At 36.4% G+C, this 24,527-nt stretch overlaps 1 protein-coding gene across 10 annotated transcripts in view; it reads left to right on the top strand.

Moving 5' to 3' along the window:
- Positions 1-24,527, top strand: part of LOC137018868 (nesprin-2-like) — a 116,175-nt gene that overhangs the window by 7,823 nt on the left and 83,825 nt on the right. For 6 of the 10 annotated variants that reach the window (XM_067383629.1, XM_067383628.1, XM_067383633.1 and 3 more), the window contains exons 2-25: positions 4,800-4,923; positions 7,421-7,482; positions 9,745-9,840; positions 9,969-10,046; positions 10,154-10,246; positions 11,283-11,473; positions 11,582-11,781; positions 12,914-13,014; positions 13,170-13,259; positions 13,392-13,505; positions 13,600-13,737; positions 13,878-14,042; positions 14,130-14,242; positions 14,490-14,658; positions 15,789-15,885; positions 15,993-16,186; positions 16,470-16,640; positions 18,702-18,839; positions 18,966-19,067; positions 19,745-19,921; positions 20,007-20,165; positions 20,253-21,809; positions 21,934-22,068; positions 23,171-23,352. In XM_067383629.1, coding sequence (XP_067239730.1) covers positions 4,836-4,923; positions 7,421-7,482; positions 9,745-9,840; positions 9,969-10,046; positions 10,154-10,246; positions 11,283-11,473; positions 11,582-11,781; positions 12,914-13,014; positions 13,170-13,259; positions 13,392-13,505; positions 13,600-13,737; positions 13,878-14,042; positions 14,130-14,242; positions 14,490-14,658; positions 15,789-15,885; positions 15,993-16,186; positions 16,470-16,640; positions 18,702-18,839; positions 18,966-19,067; positions 19,745-19,921; positions 20,007-20,165; positions 20,253-21,809; positions 21,934-22,068; positions 23,171-23,352 — 4,610 coding nt within the window. In that variant the 5' untranslated portion in view covers positions 4,800-4,835. The remainder of the gene's footprint in view (positions 1-4,799; positions 4,924-7,420; positions 7,483-9,744; positions 9,841-9,968; positions 10,047-10,153; positions 10,247-11,282; positions 11,474-11,581; positions 11,782-12,913; positions 13,015-13,169; positions 13,260-13,391; positions 13,506-13,599; positions 13,738-13,877; positions 14,043-14,129; positions 14,243-14,489; positions 14,659-15,788; positions 15,886-15,992; positions 16,187-16,469; positions 16,641-18,701; positions 18,840-18,965; positions 19,068-19,744; positions 19,922-20,006; positions 20,166-20,252; positions 21,810-21,933; positions 22,069-23,170; positions 23,353-24,527) is intronic. The other 4 variants (XM_067383635.1, XM_067383632.1, XM_067383627.1 and 1 more) reach the window with 3 other exon arrangements.

Below are 24,527 nucleotides of genomic sequence, written 5' to 3'. Positions count from 1 at the left end.
ATAAAGTCATTAAATTACGAGAAAAAAGTCATTAAATTACGAGAACAAATTAGTTAAATTATGAGAACATAATTTATCAACATTTTATCTCGACTTTTTTCTCGAAATTTAACAACTTTAATCTTGAGATGGTTTTATTTTTTTATTATTGCTTGGCCCTAATCCTCTTCCGTAGAACTCTGACTTGATGCCGTGATGTAATGACGAATGTGGAAGTGCAGAGGATAGAGCAAAACAAAACACCAGTCACAAATTAGAATATGATCTGATCAAAATTGAATGCCTTGTTGCTTGATTTTAGTGTTTTGTTTGTTTGTTTTTTTTGTTTTTGTGTGTGTGTGTTTTTTTGTTATTGACTCTGTACCTTCAAATAAAACATTTTTCAATTTTTTAAAAAGGTCGCTTAAAATGAACAAGAATTTTTAATAAAACGTTTTGTGGCAACAGGGGTATACACAAATGTACCCATTAAGCACAGCCAGACTATTTGCATTTACTTATGTACATCTTAATTGAAATGTTTTTGTCAATTAAAATAAAATTAAATATTATTGTGTGAGAGATTAAGTTTTTATTTTAACACAACTTATTGTACTGAAACCAATATCCTGTGCACTAAAAATGTTTCATTGTAGATTTTGTTGAGCTTAATAGGTATGTTTACCTTATTATCCCAAATGTTTCCAACAATGTTTAAAACAAGACAATATTTTAGTTTTTTTTTTTTTTTTTTTTATTTGCTTTGGTACCTTTTCACAAGTAAGGTGTATATTTTCAAAACTGTTAGTACAAAATCCCAAACTGATCACACTTGTAAAACAGCTAGTCATTCTTTCAAAACCTGATCTCATGTTTCATTCTAGTTGTATAAATTTTCATTCTATATAATCACTTTGTCAAAACTCAAGATCATTGTGATATGTAATGAGAACATTTGATTTAATCACCGAAACACAACATTATGTTCTTCTTTCAATTTAGTATTTTTATCAGTCAGTTAATTCAATAGCAAACAATGCAAGATACATGTTTCAAATCACCCTTGTTGCTCAAATAATTATCATTATCATAGTTATCACAGGCTACAGATGCCACATTAGAAAATACACTTGCATTACCTAAATTACATAACTGACTTAAAATCCATAATGTTTGTAATATTCAGTATGTTATCAAAAGGTGTGATGAAGTATGACACAGTCATGATGTGCTAGAACAGAGATTGCTGAGAATACAGATGAAGGGTGAGTTACAGTAATGTGGCAGTCTCTACAATGTTAATGCTTCTGTTTACAGTGTCACATGGCATTCTATAATGTAAAATGATGTTGGTTTTCAATGTTTTATGGGGACTTTCTATAGACATAATGATTTTTACTTAATAAATGCTATATTTTATCCCCTACCCATAAACCTACCTATCACAGAAAACTTTCTGCATGTTTAAATTTTATAAAAAATTCATTTCATAAGATTGATGAGCTGTTTTCCTCATGGGGACCCAAAAAATGTCCAAATAAGGTCTAAATTACTGGTATTACCATCCTTGTTGGGACATTTGGTTCACAATGCATTATTTACAAGGACCACAGATGCACAGATGCACACACAGACACACACACTTTGAAAATTGTGGTTATCATCTATAGGTAAATCTAAGATAAATTGCTTATAATGTGAAAAGAATTTGTTACATTTGGTTATCTGTAACGTAAATTGCAAATATGTTCTATAAAACTATGGTTATGAAATCATATCTATAGAAATCTATAGGTTTACCAAATGATTCATTAATTAACCATAAAGTTCAGTTGGATTTAATAATAGACAAATGTATTAAACTGAACGAAAAGTGATGCAAATGAAAAGTTTGATAGTAATAGTATTATGAAAGGCAGTTACTGTGAATGAAACATTTATATAGATGAAACACTTATTTTGTGTTGTGAAAAGGATACATTGTGATTTTGTGTATTGTACTAACACAATTGAAAATATGCTGAAATGTTTAAAAAATGCTCATTTGATGATCTGTTGTGATATTTGTACTAAGAGTTTTGAAAATGGACCAATATCTTGTGAAAATTGCACCAAAGCAATTAAAAAAAAAAAAACTGTAACACTACTTTTAAGAAATCTTCAATAACAAAATGCGATTGAAGGTCACAAAATGCAAAACAATGGTGGTGCTTTTCTAATCCAAGGCTGTCACTAATGATTATTTTGGTAGTTGAGTAATCGAATAATATTTTTTTTCATAATAAAAATAGACCCAAGTGAACAATAGCTTTTAAAATGATTCCAGATACACATGTAATTTGTGGCAATAATGAGGCAGTAATAATTGGATCAAATAAAGCATCAAAAGCAAGTAATCATATGGTTTTATTGAACAACACTGTTAAAATACATAATGTAATGTACTATAAAAAAATAATCAACTTCTGTACATTACATATTATAATAAACGCCTGCAGAGGTGATTGTTGTTGTTACACTTTCTTGCATGATCAAATCCTTGTTTAATATTGGCCAAACAACATTTAAATCAATTGTCCACTTAATCTTAAATATTTGGCCACTTCTTTACGATCGAATTGCTACAGCCACTGTAATTTCTTGAACAAGAACATGTGGACATCAAACTCAGAGCGAGGGTTTAAACTTTTATTTTGAAATTGTGATGAAATTTACAAATCACTCTGAAACCTGCAGTGCATATATTTATTTAATTGAATCGCAGCCTTTGTGATTACACAGTAACACTTTGATATAGTTTTAATATGCTGCGGCTGCAGCCTTAGAAAGCGATCTGATAATGTGGTCCATTGATTCTCAACCGTGGAATGTGCCACTTCTGTATTTTGCTGGTTAAACAATATGATTAAATTGCAATGGAGGATTTTTTTTTTAAAATTGAACACTTGAATTTAATCGAGGAATCGTGACAGCACTATCTTGTAACAAATATCACTTCAGTCGTACTTTCTGAGTATGGAAGCACTGTAAAAGGTTTTGCCACATACTCAACACTAACAAGAAATATCATCACATTTTAATAACGCGAGATCTCGTACCACGAGATCTCAACACACCCCTAGTTATAATATAACTTTCAAATGTATTTTTAATATGATCGTTTTGACCAAACAGTGTTGCGTTACCCTACAATTTTAATTCGTCAAGTAAAGTGACCTGTATGAGTAGTAATTCAGCACTTGCGGCTATTTCATCAGAATTAAATACAATTTAATGATCATCAAATGTAACTGTAAGAAAGTTCAATTTCAGGGAAGGAGGCGGGAACCAGCAAACATTTAAAGGTGCCATCAAATGTTTTTTTACAAGATGTAATATAAGTCTAAGGTGTCCCCTGAATGTGTCTGTGAAGTTTCAGCTCAAAATACCCCATAGATGTTTTTTAATGAATTTTTTAACTGCCTATTTTGGGGCATAATTAGAAATGCGTCGATTCAGGCTGTGGCCCCTTTAATTGCTCGCGCTCTCCACCCCTCTGAGCTCTCGACTCTATCATTGCATAAACAAAGTTTACACAGCTAATATAACCCTCAAAATGGATCTTTACAAAGTGTTCGTCATGCATGCTGCATGCATACATCGGATTATGTGAGTATTGTATTTATTTGGATGTTTACATTTGATTCTGAATGAGTTTGAAACTATGCTCCGTGGCTAACAGCTAATGCTACACTGTTGGAGAGATTTATAAAAAATGAAGTTGTGTTTATGAATTATACAGACTGCAAGTGTTTAAAAATGAAAATAGCGAAGGCTCTTGTCTCTGTGAATACATTAAGAAACGATGGTAACTTAAACCACATTTAACAGTACATTAGCAGCATGCTAACAAAACATTTATAAAGAAAATTTACAAATATCACTAAAATATCATGTTATCATGGATCATGTCAGTTATTATTGCTCCATCTGCCATTTTTTCGCTATTGTTCTTGCTTGCTTACCTAGTCTGATGATTCAGCTTTGCACATCCAGATGTTCTGCCCTTGTGTAATACCTGAACATGAGCTGGCATATGCAAATATTGGGGGTGTACATATTAATGATCCCGACTGTTACGTAACATTCAGAGTTATGTTGAGATTCGCCTGTTCTTCTGAGGTCTTTTAAACAAATGAGATTTATATAAGAAGGAGGAAACAATGGAGTTTGAGACTCACTGTATGTCATTTCCATGTACTGAACTCTTGTTATTTAACTATGCCAAGATAAATTAAATTTTTAAATCTAGGGAACCTTTAAACATAACTTTAATCTGACAAGCTACGCAATATCGCGTTCATTATTGAAGGTGATTCATCTGCGATAATGAATGCGATATTGCGTAGCTTGTCAGTGATCTACGTCTCTGTCTATTAAATGCCGCTGCATTTGAAAGCAGGTGATGTTGATTTAGCGGTAATCAGGGAACCGGCTTTACTGACGACATGCGTGTGACAATCGCATGCGATATATCGCCCAGCCCTATGTAAAATAAACATAAACAACAAAATGAAAGGAGCAACTGCAAACGACTGCGGCATATAAGCATAATAAAACAGCAGCGCAAAATGTCCCAGGCCTGGTTTTCCCTCAATCTTACACCTTTGTTATTGTTTTGAATAAGCAACCTCTAGTGGCGAAACTGACATACTGTGCCTTTAATTCCATTGTGACGTTTATGATAATAGCAGAATACTCTATATATACTCTCTCTCTCTATATATATATATACTGTATATATGCACTGTCATCATTTTGTTTTGTTTTCACCCTTTCAGTGGGAATGAGTGTGTGAGAGTGTCGAGGTAACAGTCATGGCGTCAAGAGGAGAAACCTGCGCTCCTCCTGAGGATGAGAGGGTTGTCCCACTGGACATTGATGATGTACACTTGCTCTTACAAGGTCAGTCTTAATTCTTATAAACTTTTGGTGTTTATTTATTTTTTTGCATTAAAATGGTTTCCTTAATCTGTTTGGTAAGATGTGCCACCTGAACAAGCAAACAAACAAAAAAAATGGACTTCAGTCGAAGTGGCATAAAAGTAAAAATGTAAAAGTGGCCTTCAAAAAGAAGTGCAGAGTTTAATTGTTAATACTTCAGGGTTCTGTCATTTCATTTTAAAAAATTACACACACACACATATATAAATAAAATAAAGAATTTGAAATGAATGAAAGGATTCTCCGTTGTTTGTTGGCTAAAGAATTGATCCCATCATAAATGCACTTATCACCACCTGACATAGACTTTCTTATTTGTTCTATGGTCTCCTTCCAATCTGTCTCCTCTTTCTGAGGTTTAGGGCGGATTCCTGGCGGCAGGAGGAATTGTAAACTGTTGACTCACTAAGTTTTCAAACAAAAACATGTTCTGAAAGGGTGTGCTAGAAGTTTATCGTATAAGTAACCCGTTTTCCTTTTTCTAGAACCTGTTGATCACTATCTTGAGTAAACATTATATTGAGTACACACTAACTTTACAGATAAAGTGTGTAATTTTAGCCTAAAACTTGTAGCATTTCAACTTTAACACCTCAATCATGAATACAATAAGCTGTACGGTTTCATCTGTAATGTATTATTATTTTTTGAATGATTATTCATTTACCACCTTTCCTTAGTTCAACTGTAGCCGTTTTATGAAGCAAAATCCCCTTGAAGACCTTTGAACCTGATGTTATTGTCTCCTTTCATTTTCTCTGACTTTAACGGCTGCGTGTGTCATGTGTCTCAGCGTTCCTGTCAGTTAAAACCATCGTTGTGTTTGCTCGACAGTCTCTGCTTACTGGTGCATGGTTTCCAGGCAGCTGAATGTTTGCTATGACGACAGTTTGTCTGACGTCATGTTTAAGTGACATCACATGTTTGTCTCTAGTGCAGTGATGACATTTGAATTAAGATTAGTACACATTATTTTTAACAAGTTAGCAGTTTTAGTTAGACCATTTTAATGCAGTTGAGTTCTGAGTTTAACTGTATGTGATGTTTTTTTTTATATATATACAAAGACTCTCTTTAATTTATAATGCTAGTACATTCAAGAGTACATTCAGTCACACTAAAACACTTAAAACATTATACATATATCATATATATGCATATATCACAACTCTCTAAAGATTTTTAGCATGGCAATGGATATGACAATGTTAATGTATTTGGTCTTGGCAGAATAGTACAGGAACTTGCTACTGCCAATACATACGCCGATATGCTGCTGTGAGCATGTAATACTGCTTCAGCACAAACAGCATATATAAAAGTTCCCATATCTGACCTATACAGTTGTAGCTGGGGAAGGTGGAGGGTTTAAAACTCTGAAACCATGCTGCAAACAGCTATAGTGAATGTTAAGCAGCAAGCTCATCGGCTGCAGATGCGACATGAACCAGTCAGCTTGTGCAATGTAGTTAACGCAACCTGATGATATTTACATTAAGGCTCAGCCTGCGCTATCTAGAGTTTCATGACAGAACAATATAAATATATAGAATTAAAATATCCATGATTCTGAAGCTGAAAATACAGAATTATTCACGGACAAGATATAATTAAAATAATGTAGGCCACTTTTTACTGGTAACATAAGACATTTGGCATTATCAGGACCCACAAATACTCCCCCATTGCATTATTATACATTATAACATTATATATAGTAGTTTAATGTTACACTAAAACTCTGTAAACTTACATTTTTTCTCATACAGTAATTTTCATTATGGGTGAACCATACACAAAACATATTGTTGGATTTTTGTATTGAAATTTATAGTTAGACCCCTAATATTTATATTGCTGTATGTCATAAGGGATCTTCATTGTACACAAGTAAAGTTCCTTTGTGGCTGTGCAAACAGGATGTCCAGTGTCCAGTAGGTTTCTGACTTAGCCTGTTGGATCTTGTCCCACGAAACTAAATGAACATCTCCTATTGAGGGAATGGCCCAGTCTGCCTTTAATAGCATGGGAAGAAGTTTAAATTAAATACAACTGTGATGGGTGGGTGGTTGAGTCGACTGAGCGTCTTCATGGGTGTTCAGGGAAATGCTAAATGAGGGGAAATTTCATACAGAAACGAAGGAATATGGTGTCTCTCAAACCCTTGTTTGAGGTGGAGGCTGTTGGCGGCTCAAAGATTGGTAAGTCGAGCCAGGTTTCCAGTGGTCATGCAATGTTCTCCGCTTATAAATAGTTATGTATGAAGACATGCTGTGTTTTTTGATGCGCTATAAACCAGAAAGCCCTAAAGCTGCTCTCTGGCAAGATGTGTACATATTTGTGCATAGATGTATTCTAGTTCTGCCAATGTATTCATATTGTTTCCTTCACATACTGTTTTTCCACATGTGAGTTTGGTCCAGAAATAAATCATATCTGATATAATATTTTTTAACAGTGGAACAGGAGCAGATTCAGAAGAGGACGTTCACAAACTGGATCAATGCACAACTCTCCAAGGTAAACCCAAGAACAATTCATAACTTATGGTAATGACTATGACTGTGCAGTCTAGAAGTGCTATCATGTTAAACTGAGACAGTGGCTGAATTGCTGACTCACTGGTCAGTAAGGAAGGTCTTTTATGCTCCGTCTGCCTTTGAGCTTTGCATATGGCAAGGAGCTTGATTTATTTATAGCTCCCCGCCCAGCAGCGGTGCACTTCAACGGGCTGTAACATGAGCCATGTAGCCCATCCATTGGAACTTGACTGTGTTTTAAACACAAGCGCTCTTAAACCTTCTGCAAGTGATAACCTGTGGAGATCTCCAGTCATCCGCAAAAGATAGTAGTAGATATTCCAAAGGTTTTTGGTCCATGACAACTATTATCAGTCAGTTTGCACTTGCCATATAAAAAGAACAGTTATACTGAATTAATTATTTTGAATTATTATATTTTAACATAAAATATCATACACTTTAACTTTTAAATAACAACCATTTACAATTAAATAAATAATATATAAATAAAGTAAATATAAAATAAACTATTTATTTTAATAAATACAATTTTTCTAGTCTTTTATTCCATGCTCTATTTATTTTATTATTTTTCAGCTTATGCCATGCTAGCTTGACATCAGAAATGCTTCATGTATTACCATGTGAACACTAACACTTTCAGATGAAATGCACTGCGTTCCAAATTATTATGCAAGTGACGTATCAGTAAGATTTCAGTAGAATAAATATTCAGATTTTAGTTTTTCTAAGAAAATGTTTTTTTGTTTATTTATCCATGTCTTTTTAGATAACTGGTTTCAATCTCAGACAAAATAATTTGCCAGGTCTATGGAAACCCTACTTAGAGGTCGTTCCACATTATTAAGCAAGTCACAGTTCTCATGAAATATGGGGAGGAAGAAAGATCTTTCTGAAGATGAAAAGCATGAAATGGTGCGATGTTGTGCAAAAGGCATGAAAACAACTAATATTGTGTGAAAACTGAATGGAGATTTTCAAATTATAAGATTTGTGAGTGATTTAGAGAACAGTGGAACTCGGTCAGATAAAGGCTTATTATTGAAAGTTCCTGTCAAAAAAATTACTGTATTAAAAGGGCAGCTATAAAAAAAGCCAGTGTTGAGCAGCAAACAGGTATTTGAAGCTGCTGGTGCCTCTGGAGTCTCAAGAAGCTCTCCATTCAGGCTGGCAGTTGTGCGTAAAGATGCATTTCAGCAACTCCAAACCAAAGCTCACGAAGAGAAACATTTACAGTGGGTTTAGAAATACAAGAAGACTCATTTTTAAATACTTTTATTCACTGACGAATGCCGTACTACAATGGATGGTCTAAACGGATGGATTTCTGGATGGTTGGTGAATGGCCACCACGTTCCAACAAGACGCCAGCAGGGAGCTAGCGGGTGATGATTCGGGCTGGAATATTGGGAAGTGAGATAGAAGGTCCCTTTAGGGTCTCTGAGGGTATTAAAATGACTTTTGCAAGAAATGTGGAGTTCATAATTGGCCATTTTCTGTTTATGGTATAAAAAGGAGGATAGTGCCTTTTGAAATACAATGCACTATGCACTATCCCATGCTGCTAAAAAAACACCACAGCAATAAAATTGTTTGAAAATTTATTTCTACACCCAATGTTTCTCTTTGTGAGGTTTGGTTAGCGGTGGCTAAAATGCATCTTTACGCACAACTGTCAGCCTGAATGGAGAGCTTCTTGAGACTCCAGAGACACCAGAAGATTCAAATACCTGTTTGCTGCTCAACACTGGCTTTTTTTTATAGCTGGCTTTTTAATACAATTAATTTTTTTGACAGGGACTTTCATTAATAAGCCTTTATCTGACCGAGTTCTGCTGTGCTCTGGATCACTCACAAATCTTTGGTCATTTATCAAAAAACAAATTATCATTTCAGTTTTCAAACAATATTAGTTGTTTTCATGCCTTTTGCACAACATTGGACCATCATTTTCATGCTTTTCATCTTCAGAAATATCTTTCTTCCTCCCCATATTTCATGAGAACTGTGACTTGCTTAATAATGTGGAACAACCTCTAAGTAGGGTTTCCATAGACCTGGCAAATTATTTTGTCTGAGATTGATACCAGTTATCTAAAAAGACATGGATAAATAAACAAACAAACATTTTCTTAGAAAAACTAAAATTTGAATGTTTATTCTACTGAAATCTTACTGATATGTCACTTGTATAATAGTAATAATGATTTGGAACGCGGTGTACTGATGTGTCTTTCAGAGGAGCCCTCCAACCACTGTTAAGGATTTGTTCTTGGATCTTCGAGATGGGACTCGGCTGCTCGACCTACTGGAGGTGATGAGCGACCAACGCATGGTGAGTGCTGAATATCACTGTCATAATACTGAGATTCAGCCAAAATTGATTTATTTACACTGAATCATAGAATTGTTTTGCATGCAGTCACGGTTAGCATACAATAGAGTTTGTTTGTTTCTCTGTAGAAGCGTGAGCGGGGTCATGGTGTGTTTCAGCAGAGAGGCAACATCGAGACCGCTTTGAACTTCTTGAAGAATAAATCTGTAAGAAGTTTTTTTGTGATTCTTACATGACTGATGATGATTTTCCATCTGTTAGGACATTAAGATTTATATACAAATGGCATAAACAACTGTTTATGTTCTCACAGATCAAGCTGGTGAACATAAACATCCCAGACATCATAGAGGGGAAACCTTCCATCATTCTGGGCCTGATATGGACCATCATCCTGCACTGTCATGTTTGTATAACAATGAAGAGACCTTGTGTCTTTCTTTACAAAAACATGCATATCATATATACATGCATCTTTCTTTGCCTTGAGCTTTTTTTTTTCATTGTTTACTTCAAGACCTTTAGCATTTTAGCTCAGAGAGGGGCTGTACTTTTTGAGATTTGAGACTCTCTTATTCCTATAGAAGAGAAAAGAACATCAAAATAATGATGCACACTGGAAGCATATAGTATTATGTATCCAGAAGATTCTTTTGTATCAGGGGACCTGGGTTAAAATGAGTTTAGTGGTTCTATTTAGTCATATAGTGCTTTTAGTTTAAGGGGGTGCACAGTATGAAAAAAAAAAAAAATAAATAAATAAATATATAATATATATATATATATATATATATATATATATATATATATATATATATATATATATATATATATAAATAAATATATAATATATATATATATATATATAATATTGTATATCAAAATGTATGTCATTGTATTTTATATACACTACAGTTACAAGTTTGGGGTTGGTAAGATTTCTTAAATATTTTTAAAAAAATGCAGTCTTATGCTCACTAAGACTGCATTTAATTAATAAAAAAATACAGTAAAATTATTATTATAGAAATATTATTACAATATAACATAACTGTTTTCTTCTTTTAAATATATTTTAAAATGTAGCTTATTCCTGTGATGGCAAAGCTGAATTTTGAGCATCATTACACCAGTCTTCAGTGTCACATGATCATGTAAATTTATAAATGTCTTTCTGTTTTGATCAATTAATATGTCCTTGTTGAATAAAAGTATCAATTTTATTCAATAAAATAAAATTTTATTGACCCCAAACTTTTGAACGTGAATGTAGTGTACATATTAATGATGATATATATTATGCATATTTTTATGGAAAAGTTATCCAAAATCTATTGCAGAAATAATGATCTTTTCTCTTTGCCTTCCTGTGATAAATCTTCTTGTTTGCTTTTGGCCGATACATCTGTATTATACATGCTCATTTCTCGTCATTGCTACAGATAGAGGAGCTAGCCAGCACTCTCTCTTACGGATCCCGTTCATCCTCCCTGGACTCTCTGTCCAGTCTAGATTCTGCTCCTGGGTCTCCAGGAAGTAGTCCAGTTCCTCGAGGAGCATCACCTCTCCACACGCGCTTCCGTCTGTCTGCTAAGAAGGCTTTGCTCCTGTGGGTTCGGGACCAGTGCCAGAAGTGAGCTTCATCTAGCTAATGCTTTCAAGCACTTTGAAAGTTTGTTCAAATTCTTTAGTCTAGTTGATGGCCGTTCCAATTGTTTCTCTAAATATTTTCTTTCTCCAGGGTTGGTTGCTTAGCCAGCGTGAGGGACTTTAAGTCCAGCTGGAGGAGTGGTGAAGTGTTCCTGGCCATCCTCTGCTCCCTTAGACCTGATTTGGTGGACCTCTCCCAAGCCCAGACCAGCAGCCACCTGGAAAACCTGGAGAAAGCATTTCACCTTGCTGAGAAGGAGCTAGGAATTCCTAGACTGCTTGAGCCAGAAGGTGAAAACTATTAGCAGCATCCCAGTTTGTCCCAGTCCCAAATGCCACCCTCAGTCTTCACGGTCTTCTTCCAATTCAACACTTTGCATAGGCTGTTGGGTAATAGTTTGCTGTGAAGTCTGTATTTTCAAACTGGGGTCTACAAGAGGATGCATGTGGATCTGTCAAATTTGAAAGGGTTAAAAAGCATTTTTTATGCATTTAGTTTCATTCTGCTTTCTAAATACTGGTTGGAAGTCATGATATTAATATGATAGTTATTGGCAGCACTGGTTTTTAACAAAGGGGAAAAAATATTTAGCCGTTTTTATGTATTTATTGTAATACTGTGGTTCTCCACCAGGTGGTTGGGTCACACTTCAAAGATGACTTCAAAACAAGCATTTAAAATAAGCAACTACAAAGCAAGATATTTATTATATTAATGTAACCTCTCAACGACTGTCTTGAAAAACCTGAATATAATGTATGAGGTACTGTAAAATGGTAAAATATTTTATGAGGTAAAAATTGCAAGTCCTCATCCTTAATTATTTTTCAGTAAATCATGAACAATTGGAAAAGTCATGGGGCCTTCAAATACTGTCATAGATAGTGGGGGGACTTGGAGTCCAAAAGGTTAAGAACCACTGCTTTAATAGTGGGTAGAAAATAAATAAATACTTAATACAAGATAAATACTTCCCAGATAATATTTTAATAATTTACTTAATTATAAAGACTGTATAAAAGACCCTCCCATCCTCCCCAAAAAATGTGTTTCTCTCTCTCTCGATCGACTATTTTTGGTCATAAAAAAATCCCAGGATGTACTTCGAAATAGAGTAGGGGTGTAACCCTGGCCAAATTTGACCATTGGCCTCTGTCCATCATGGCTTCCTAATCATCCCCATATACAGATTGGCTTCTCCACCAATAAGCTGGAGGCATTCTACTGCAAAATGGCTGCTATCGCATCATCCAGATGGATTCTGCACATTAGTGGTGGTTAATATGTAAAACACTTTGAGTACCCAGAAAATATAAATGTAACACATTATTATTATTATTATTATTATTACTAGTGTACAATGTATTTATGCTTCTTTATGGTTTTTGAAAGTTTATACACTTTTAAAATCTTTCTTCTTAGACATTGTTGTCAGTAACCCCGATGAGAAGTCCATCATGACATACATTGCTCAGTTCCTGCAGTACTCCAATGATCTTCCCTTAGCTGATGACGATTTTGAGGTGAGGCCAAATGAATCTCCCAGCTTGATCTGTGCTTTTGCTGATCTGCCTCTTTTTTCATTCACTTTGTCTCTCTTTCTAAACCCCTGGCCTTTATTATGTTCCTCCAACTTCGCTTCACTTCCTCTCTGTCACCCCCTCCTGGTTGGATGCAGCTTCAAACTCTGCTCTTTCCCACATGCCTCTCTCCTGTCAACCTCCCTACATACTTCACTCCTGCTGTGCTGGCCTCCCCACTGCACCAGGTACAGGTGTCACGGAGCGCTTGTGAATTCCTTCGCAATATCATTCCAGAGTCAGCTTTTACTTGTTTCAGCATGTTTTCTGATTAGAACATTAATCTCTGATTCAGTTATGTTGCCTTGCCTTGCCCTCAGGCTTCACCCAATCAAAAAGCCAGAGAGATGAAATGCTGGCTACAGCGAGCCTATCAGGAATTACTGGAGGCATGGGCCTCCACGGGGGGGAAGGGATATGCAGAAAGGTATCAGGTATGTTGAATGTTAAACCATAAATCATCTCTTTCAAATGTAAAATGGGAGTCTTATGACTAACCCTGAATGAATGCCTGTGTTTTTATCCAAGGCATTTCAGAACTTTGTTGGAACTTATTATGATCAGCGACGTCCAGTTATTCCAGTGCTTAGTGCAATGAGACGGTGCGCTAAACCCAGTGAGGAGCAAATGGAACTGAGAAAGGCCTGGGACACAATGGAGGAGAAGGTAAATTCTGCTGATTAAATATCACCAAAAACATACTGAACCTGCAACAGATCTGACAAAAACATTTGTTTTTGTGTTGAGACCAGTAAAAACACAGCTAGATTATTTTATAAACTTTTTTTCCCCTTCATCTTTCCTAGTTACAAGAGTACAGAACAGAGCTTGATGTTGCTTTGCCAGCCCCTCTGAACACACTGGGCCGGTGGCTCCAGCATATGGAGACTGTGCTATCTGAAGACAGCGGGAGAACAGAAGATCATGTTCTTGCTGCCAGAGATGCCAGATACAAGCAAGAACAGCTGAAGGTCAGTGGGCAGCCATGTATTATCATGCTTGGTTTGTATTTCTGAATTACATGTGTGTTTCTGTTTTTACACTTTCTGTATCTTCAGGTCTTGGTTGAGGACTTAAGCCAGCACTTGAACACCCTTCATCACTTCCGTAACACCGATGATAATGGCTGTCCTCAAGTGCCAATCGAGAAGCTAGAGGAGATCAAGAAACGGTTGGAAAACAAAACCTGTTTAGTCCTCCCTGCTGAAAAGACCAGAATATTTTGTGTTTTGAACATGGGATGCTGGTGTCCCTATCAGTCTTTTTAAGCAGCTACAAGACTCCCTAGATCAGCACTAAACTAGTAGTTTGCTGATCTAAGATGGTCTTTTCAGCAGGGCCACCCTTCATTTTTTCTCACTGTTGGTGTCTTCAGATATCCAGGTTTCTTGCTGATGTTCCTTATTTTTTTTTGATAGTTTCACCAGTGCCAGAGTGACAGCCAAATACCACAGCATCAAGCTACAATACAGAGAGCAGATGCACAATGTTTTTGACCTACTGGGACAGTTGAAGTCCAAGCTGAGCTTGTGGAGAGGACCTTACGGCTCCCAGGAGTCTGTGCTCGCTCTGCTACAGGATTGGCATGTATGTGGCCATTTGGAGCAGTCATTGCTAATGGCTAATTCACCATGGGTTCCCTTAAGAATGTTTTCTTTTCTAGAAAAGCAGTTTTCGATTTAAGTTATGATTTGAATGAAAGAAAGTCTGTGATAAACGTTAATTCAAGACTTTCGTAATTTGACCTTTAACACAAATTACATGCAGTCAAACCTTAAATGTGAACTTTGAAGATGTTTATTTCTGGCAAGTTGCTACATGAGGACCATAACTACCAAAAGGGTGTGAGTTTATGTGCTTGATGAAGCAAATGAACATTGTAGTGTTTATTTACTCATGAGTTTTACTTCTATTTCGAAAATCTATTCAAAATTCCAAAAACTCTTTTGGATTTAATACCAACCTTATTTAGGTTCAAGTTTGCTTGCTTTTTAACTGGTTGTTCACCATTTCTTCATTTAGTGAAAACATAAGTAGTCAAGCCATAGCAAAACAGGCTCATAATAGAGAGACGACATATTTTTGTAGGCCAAACCAAAAGTTAGCATCACACTTGTTTGCTTGATTGAAAGCCAATAGGATTTTTCTTTTGGATTATTGCAGAAAATAAATCTGTGACCAACAAATGTTTGATAACTACACATTTTGTTTATGATGGTAATATTTATAAATTAACAAATCTTTTAGGAATTTTGAAGCCTAAATAGAGTTGTCAAAAGTAAAAAGCTCAAGTTAAACTATAACTACACTATGGTTGGCCAACTTTAACATTACCAACGCTACATTTCCAACAACTCTTTTAATCTTTACGAGTACAAACACAACAAGGCTATGAGAGCGGACTAGTGAGTAGATGAGTTTTCCTGTTCGGCAGATGATGTTTATGGTCTCTGACAACCGCTATAGTCCTAACTGCCTTTTTCAAAACATATAAAAGCTTAAAAAAAATCATGAGTGGGTTATTACTGATGTATTTTGTCATTGTTGTAGAATAAAACTTGTGTTAACCGCAGACCTTATTTTAGTCATTTAACTAAAATCCCAATGAACATAAGTGTTAAAATGCTAAATCATTTCTGGATTTAGGGACTAAATCCTCCAGCACTCTATGTTCTTTAATTCTTGAACTTGTAAGCAATGTCTATATATCCAATTAGGACACTGTTGACAAGCAAGGCCTGGTGTGGATGTTGAAGGAAGCACTTCATAAGTTGAAGGACACAGCAGTCAGTTATACAAGCAAAGCAGCTTTGGGTAAGATTGTATTGATGGAAGTTCTGTTATTCATTGGTTGAATGAAAGCCATTGGCTTCTTCCTGTAACTTATGTCTGATTTGCCTTCTCTTCTCTTTCTTTTCCAGCAGATGATTCGCCTGTGGTAAACAGGCAGGTAAAAGAGGCTGATAGTGAGACAGGTGTCAGCACAGAAGCTGCAGAAGTCGTAAAATCCACCATGGAGCGTGTGCTGGCTGCTTGGGAGTCCTACAAAGACTGCCTGTATCTATTACAGGTCTGGCTGGGGCAGGAGGGCCAATCACAGGCTCAGGTGAAAGAGGTACAGCATTTGCCATTTAAAAAAAAAAATACAACATCATACAATGTATACAGTGGCCCCCAAAAGTATTTGAAAACCTAAGACGCATTTAAAATGTATTAATTTCATTTCATTAGACACCAAAATATTAAATAAGCAAGCAAATGGCACTTATCCTTGTTAGGACATTTGTTAGATTTCAGTTGTGAGAGTGATAGCTTAGGATAGGGGATGATTTTTGTATGTGGTTGCTTTTTCCAGAGGTTCATTTGTCATTCATCTTGTGATCTCTTTCATAATGCAGCAGAAGCGTTTTTCTGCCAAACTGAATGAGTGGAGTTCACGTCAAGCCCAGTTGAACGAGGCGGGAAACTTTCTCATTGAGATGAGTGACGCCTCCACCAGCCATTCTCTGACTGAAGAGCTCCGGAGACTCAACATGCAGTGGGCTGACTTCATAAAAAGGACCAAGTTTGTGAGTTTGTAAAGACATGCCCTTCTGGTTTTCAGCAGGGTCTAAAATAACACTTGCCAAGCACCAAAATGTGAGTGAAAGCTGTCTTTGACAAAGAAATGAAAGGGTTTCTTTTAAAAGAAAATTCAACATAATACATTATCTCTCACAACATGAACTTCGACAAACATTTCAGTGAAACGTTTACCATCCATTTATATTAGGATGCCTGTTAAAAAATGAACACATGGTGTCACATAATTATTCACAAGATTTCTTACTTTACAACACTAATTTCAGTATTTAATTTGAGTAACACTTTACAATAAGGTTCATTAGTTAACATTAGTTAACTACATTAGTTAACATGAACTAATAATGAACTGCACTTATACAGCATTTATGAATCTTTGGAAATGTTAATTTCAACATTTACTAATACATTATTAAAATCTTGTTAACATTAGATAATGCACTGTGAACTAACATGAACAAACAATGATCAACTGTATTTTCATTAACTAACGTTAACGAAGATTAGTAAATACAGTAACTAATGTATTGCTCATGGTTAGTTCATGATAGTTAATACATTAACTAATGTTTAACTAATTAACCTTATTGTAAAATATTACCAAACATTTTTGTATTAGCAACTGCAAGACAGGACACAATGGGCTGCATTGTTTCTCACAAATATTCAAAGTAAAAAAGCTAAATAATCTTAATGTTAAGAACAACAATAATGCAAAATAAAATTCCATAGCTGACAAATATTTATTGCTGTTGAAGTACATCTACTTTTAATCACTTGGCAGACACTTTTGTCCAAAGCAACTTACAAATGAAGAGAACAATAGAAGCAGTTGAACCTAAGACCAACAATATGTAAGTGCTGTGACAAGTCCTAGTTAGTCTAGTTAGTAGCAAGTTTTTATATATTAGGGCTGTCGAATTATTGTGTTAATTTAGTTAATTAGTTACAGAAAAGTAACGTAAATAAAATGATTTAATGCACCCGCCCTGCCCCAGACCTATGCAGTTCATCTAACATTTCATACAGTTGCTTGGTGACGAACATGATACAGTGCAACATTATTTAGCCTAGAAAGCAGTTAGAATGCCTCTAAAATTCAAGATATCAGGGCAAAAATGCCCTTTTTTTTTTGTCTCACATTTATATCATAAGATATAGTAAAGCTATATCACAAGAGTAATGAGCGCAATATCACACAAATGCTGTTTTTGATATTGATGCAGTTGTGTTATCGATTTTATAAAACAGTTCAATAAATAAGAATTTAATATTGTTATATTGTTGATATTAATAATAATGTAATATTACAGACACAATATTGTTGGTTTTGAATTGCCTACGGAAATTTAAAATATTACCTAAAGCCACAGCAGAACTGTTGTCTGTGTTCGAGCAACACACAGAGGTGTTGTTTCTGAATAATTTGTTAGGCTTCAAGGGTTGACAGAAAAAAAAAGATCATTCCACTAGCAGGGAACAGTCAAGGTAAAGGTCTATGAATGTGATTTTGAGCCTCTTTGTGATGGGACCACAAGGCACTGTTCACATGCAGAACGCAAGCTTCTGGAGGGCACATAAGTCTGAAGTAGTGAGTTTAGGGATAGGGGTGCAGAGCCAGTGGTAGTTCTGTAGACAGATTCATTAGCAAGAAGATGTGGCAAAAAGTATATTTTGGAACCTGAATATTTTTCAATTAAAGACAAAACTCTTTATTCAATCCAGTAGAACGGGTTTTAAACCACCATCACTCAGCCTTTTCTGATCCTGTAAGTTGCACAACTTGTTGGTGGATCTTTACAAACTATTTTTCACTTTCTTTGAGTAATACACTGGCAAGCTGGTGCTTTAGTATATTGTGTTTTAAAACCACAGGAGCTTTCTGTTTCATCATCTGTCCTTACGGTTGATAAAAGCATGTGTTTGCCTTTTGTTCTTCGTCTTTTAACATTCTTCACCATTGAAGAGATTGTGATTTATTGATTTTAAAAAAGATATTCTTATTTAACAGTGAAGGGCTTATGTTATTGTTAATGGCATGTTTTCAGGCAGTGGCCCCTCAGCCCATCTGTGCAGTCCCGGGTGTTCAAGCTGCTCAGGGCCTAATGCAGGAAGCTGGGCGGGTGCTTAGAGAGACTGTGGATGTGTCATCTACACCTCTACGTCTTTACAGGAAAAAACTCCAGGTATATTGATCTTTCTGTCCCAGCTTTAGTGCTTCATGTAGTTCACACTGTTATATTAGATGTTTCCTCATTGCATTGTTTGTCTTTCTTAATTTTTATGCTTGTTTTTTTTCTTTCTTTACTCAGGGCATAACTAAGAAGATTTCACAGTTCGATTTGCACTCTCTATCTCCATCTCCAGACTGCAAAGAGGAAACTATTCAGAAACTCAGGCAAACTCTCCTAGAGGTTAGGCAATATTCTGTCCAGGTTAACCGTATTAGATGTGTTGTTGATGTAAAGGTTGTTACTTGCCCTTAGTTATTCTGTGGAACTTTGAAATTTTCAAGAATCTTTATGAGTCATCATTGAGTCTGTGAGTGAACGAATAATTCTTTTGAATCGGTTCTTTCCAATGAACCAGTTCATTAGACTGATTCGTTCATATTTATACATATCCATTTATTTGGATTTTCACTAAATGATTATTGTGGTCAAAAGAATGAATGATAACAAAATTGTTGCAGTATCTATAGAAATTTTGTAAGTAAATAATAAAAAAATGAATTAAATAAATATATCAGTCAAAATCATCTTCTCTGATATCACCCCTCTCCCCCCCAACCAGCTGGTTGGAAACCATTGTTAAGGTGCAATACCGACTTCTACTATGTTGGATGGTCAACCAGATAATTACTGGTGCTTTATTATTTCCATTTTTAATATATTTGTAGTATTAACGCAATATCAACATTTTTTTTCTTAAATCTTGGTTATCATCAATTGGAGTAAATTGTGTCACCTCTAATTTGGAACAACATGAGGATGAACTAATCATTTTTAGATTAACTGAAATCTGTGTCTGTAATGAGAGTAGTTCTTTTAAACTTGGAACTGAGCAAATCTGTGGACATATTTCTGTGCAGATATTTGAAACTTTGAAACGGGTGGATCAGGTGTGTGAGGGACTCCAGAGACCGGCCTCTCTGCTTGAGGGTAGGCTGGCTGAGCTTGAAAACTGGAGCTCAGAGGCCCAAGAGGTCTGCCAACTCCTAAAAGAAAGGGAGCACAGGGGCCACTGGGGGCCACATCTCAGGACTAAAGTGAGCAGAATTAATATAGTTCTTGAGTTCATTTGGTTGATCAAAGCAGAGCTTTCACATTGTTGTTTCTTGATTCCCATTGCAGGCGCTGATTTCCAGAGGTCTACAACTGGAAGGGCAGGTTGTGACAGAAGGTGAGGACCTGCAGGCGCTTGTGACATCAGTGCAAAAGAACTCCTCCCTGCCTTACCTCAGCACATCAGCCCTACAAGACCGACTAAAACGGACTGTCTCACACTGTCAGGTGCATTTCTTTGCAGACCACTATCAGTTAGGGAATGTTTAACATCACAATGTTGTAAATGCTCACACCTTCCTCTATGTCTGTCAGGAGGTTACTGAGATGCTCAGTTCTCATGGAGTGAAGCGTGAAGGACAGCCTGAAAGTGAACAGCCTGCTACCAAGGTTTTTGTCCATGCACATTCTCAGCCTGAATCCCAAACTGAAACCATTCAAGACAATCTGGCTCAGACATTTTCAAAAAGCAGCAAACTTTCTCTAGAGAGCCCAGTAGAACCTCAAAACCAAGAACATCATTCTTCTCAGCTGCAGTCACAATTGGAAGCCACCAGTGGTGTACATCCCCAGGTTCCTCCTCAGCTTCACGATAAGTCTCCCATTGACCAAAAGAAAGCTATTTGCCAAACACAGCAAGCAGAGCTAAAACAGCCTTTGCTGTCATCTGTTGTCAGGAAGGTTCAAATGAAACCCCAGACTGAAGTTCATCTTATCTCTGTAGACTCGAGCCAAACCAGTAGCTTTGGACCATCAGACTTTCAAGTTGTCTCAGTAAAGTCAAGCCAAACCAGTGGCTTTGGACCCTCATACCCTCTCCAGGTTATCTCTGTAGACTCAAGCCAAACCAGTGGCTTTGGAACATCAGGGACTCCCCAGGTTATCTCTACAGACTCAAGCCAAGCCAGTGGCTTTGGACCCTTAGGGACTCTCCAGGATATCTCTACAGTCTCAAGGCAAACCAGTGGCTTTGGACCCTCAGGGACTCTCCAGATTATCTCTACAGACTCGAGCCAAACCAGTTGCTTTGGACCATCAGACTTTCAAGTTGTCTCAGTAAAGTCAAGCCAAACTAGTGGCTTTGGACTGTCATACCCGCTTCAGGTTATCTCTGTAGACTCAAGCCAAACCAGTGGCTTTGGACCCTCTGGGACTCTCCAGGTTATCTCTGTTGACTCAAGTCAAACCAGTGGCTTTGGACCAACAGAGCTTCAGGTTGTCTCCATAAACTCAAGCCAAACCAGTGGCTTTGGACCAACAGACCTTCAAGTTATTTCTGCTGACTTAGGACAAACAAGTGGCATTGAACCATCAGACCTTCTGCAGTCTACATCTTCAACCATGTTCAGCCCAACCACTTTGCCTAAATCTTCTACTGTGAGTCAACCAAGAACAACAATCAAACAGCACCTTTGTTCACCACCAAAATGGCAACTTCAAACCTCCTTTGCATCCCCGCACCAAAGAGAAAGGGTTCTAGCCAGAAGTCACAGCTTTCCCCAGTCCCTTGAGCCATCACAAACCCAGTCTCCATCCTCACCTTTATCTTGTCCAAGCACTTGTTTGGATACACCATTTACAGTGACTCAAATAAGAACACCAATCAAACAGCACCTTCAGCAACCTCAGACCTTAATGACAACCCTAGGCCAGGGACAAAGGGTTCTAGCCAAAAGTCACAGTTTTCCACAGCCATCAGAGGCTCCGGGTGTTCCTCATGTCCCAGTACAGAATGAGGTGTATGCCAGAGCTCAGGCTTTAGCCAGGAGCAGACTGGATAAAGCCAAACAGCACCTGCATGATCACATACAGGATGTCATCACTGTAATCAGTGCCAGAGACAAATCTAAAAAACAATCCAAGAAAAAGCAGGTGAGACCATTTTAAAATCTTGTGAATTGCAAACAAATAATGGTTTAAAAAAAATCAATGTACGGTCAGCCAAAACACATACGCATAAGCTATTATTGACTGCTGCTATCTTTATGTTCCATAGGCAGTATCACGTCTTCTGAGGCCTGCAGTGTTGGAGATTTTTCTAGAAGCTGTGAAGGGAATGGGGCATTTCTGCTCTGATGCCCAGCTCAAAGACATGGACCTCCTCTCTCATTCAGTTAAGGCCCAATGGGAGGTAAGGGTAGTTTATTATTTCCAAACCATTGGTATGTTATGACACTTGGTGAACCAGCCGGCAGTCTGGGTGGCCAATAGCATCTGGCTGCAGACTTGCACCTGCACTTTCAGACTTGGACTCTCAGTCACCTGCACTTCCTCTGTCAGTGATGTCTTGCAAGTCTGCAGCCAGATCCTTCTCCTGGGTGGCCAATGCCACCATGTCCCTTATGTGATCTTGTTCCAGCATAATTGATTAAATCATAGCATCCTTTAGATTGAACTACTATAAATATGAAATATACTTTGTCTTTTTTATTTAGGCAGTGTAATACTGTGTGTGCATGCAGCCAACACATACCTTAATCTACATGTCTCTGCATGTGAGCATATCTGCATTAAATCCAAATTAGTTATTAAACCTCATTCCGTATTTTTATATAATGATTAAATCATCAAGGATTGATTTGTTGTAAAAGGGATCATTTATTGACTGCATGCATGCAGGTGGATATAGACCGTTACATATTTTCCTTTTAGCTATATAATCACATTTTGCCTGCGTTGCTACCTAATCACAATCATTTAGCCAAGTTAGCAAGCCTTTTCAGCACTCTTTCTAAATGGCCATTATATATGCACCACAAAGAGGACTTTTTTGATCTGATCTAGATCTGATACTAGAATATTAACTCATATTAGCTTAAACATAGTTGCTCACTCCCAGACAACAGTTGTAGTCAAAGTTTTTGTATTTATCATAAAAATCAAATTTTATTATTTTATCTGTATAGCTAAAATACATTTTATTGTATCATTTTTTTTTTTTTACATTTTATTATATCATTATATTCAATTCAAATCAAATTTATTTGTATAGCGCTTTTCACAGTACATACCATTTCAAAACTGCTTTATAGAGAATGCATGTCAACATTACAATTTAGAATAATCTGTTATCAGAGGTGGCAGTGTCCAAATTATGTAATTTCAGAAATGTACATATACAAATAACACAGTTAGCTAACAATGTATTAATTTAAAAATGTATTAATTATGTTATTAATGTGGAACAGTTTGGAATAAGTTTATTTAATGAAGGATTTGGGTTCAAACCTCAGGAATGTGCCACAGCAGCTGACCGTTCAGTGCATCTGAAAGCCTTGAGAAGAATGAAAGAGAGTCTGCAGCCGGCAGAAAGTGTTGTTCTCAGCACCGCCCACCTGAGGGTAGACACAAAGGGAGTGGAGAGCATTCAGCACCACACAGACCCCACAAGTGACTTGGCACCATGCCAAGACAGGTAAGAAATGGCAAGAAAATTTTGGGTTTATATCCTAAAAAACATTTCTATGTCATATTATATTAATAATATATTTTCTAGTACAGTATATGCTTTAGAAAAAATCAACACTTTCTGTATTTTATGCTAATTTTATTGTTCTAAGACCTGCCTCTCACATGTACCAGCAGAGTTTTGTTAAAGGGGGGGTATCACACACAGTTTCTGCCAATCTCATGTTAATCTCGAGTACCTATAGAGTAGTGTAGCATCCTTCATATCACAGAAAAGTCTTTAGTTTTATCATATTTATAAAAGATACATACGCTGTACCAAGTCTTTCCGAAAACAGCCGAGTGCCTGGAGGCGTGTCCTGTGAGCGATCTAAAGAGTGACGAGCACATGCAGCTTTTGCGTACACAGCAAAATCCCCAGAGTTGAATCAACTCTGCTCAAAGTACATATGGTCCCTCTCTAAATAGTGTTAAAATAACACTGAAGCAGAGTTAAAAGTAATGAGATAATAAAGCAATTAATTAATGATTGCGCATTAGTGATGAACACCTGCTGTTAACAAGCAGAATCACTGAAGAAATAAGAAAAAACACAAAAACAACAAGTGACTTCAGTCACAGCCTTATTCATTGCTTAATTATCTCATTAAATTTAACTCTGCTTCAGTGTTATTTTAACACTATTTAGAGAGGGACCATATGTACTCTGAGCAGAGTTGATTTAACTCTGGGGATTTTGTTGTGTAGCGATCATTTGCAAGCTATCAATGGTCAGCTAAACAACTGTATTTAAACACACACACAATATACCATTGCATTATCCATGGATAACTTTTGAATCACTATAATGAGTATAGTGTATGGTGAATGATGAATAATGAATTTATGAAATCACTACGTTCGTATCATATTACATTATATGCACTTAGGCGCCTATTGCAAACAAAACAGACATTTGAATCAGTTTTACTCACTACCTGCGGTTCCGACTTATGACTGGGATCATTATCACTGTGACCGCTCCATCTTTCAGTTTCAAACAATCTGTAAATCCAGCATAAAACTGGGCCTTGTTTATGAAACTATAAGCACCGATCCTGAGGGCTCGAGCAGCCATGGAAAAACACAAGATATTCTCCATTCATTTTAACCAATAAAAAAGTGATTGCAACTATCAGTTTC

The sequence above is a fragment of the Chanodichthys erythropterus genome, chromosome 4 (assembly GCF_024489055.1).
Source record: "Chanodichthys erythropterus isolate Z2021 chromosome 4, ASM2448905v1, whole genome shotgun sequence".
Lineage (NCBI taxonomy): Eukaryota > Metazoa > Chordata > Actinopteri > Cypriniformes > Xenocyprididae > Chanodichthys > Chanodichthys erythropterus.
This window is presented reverse-complemented; position numbering and strand designations above follow the sequence as displayed.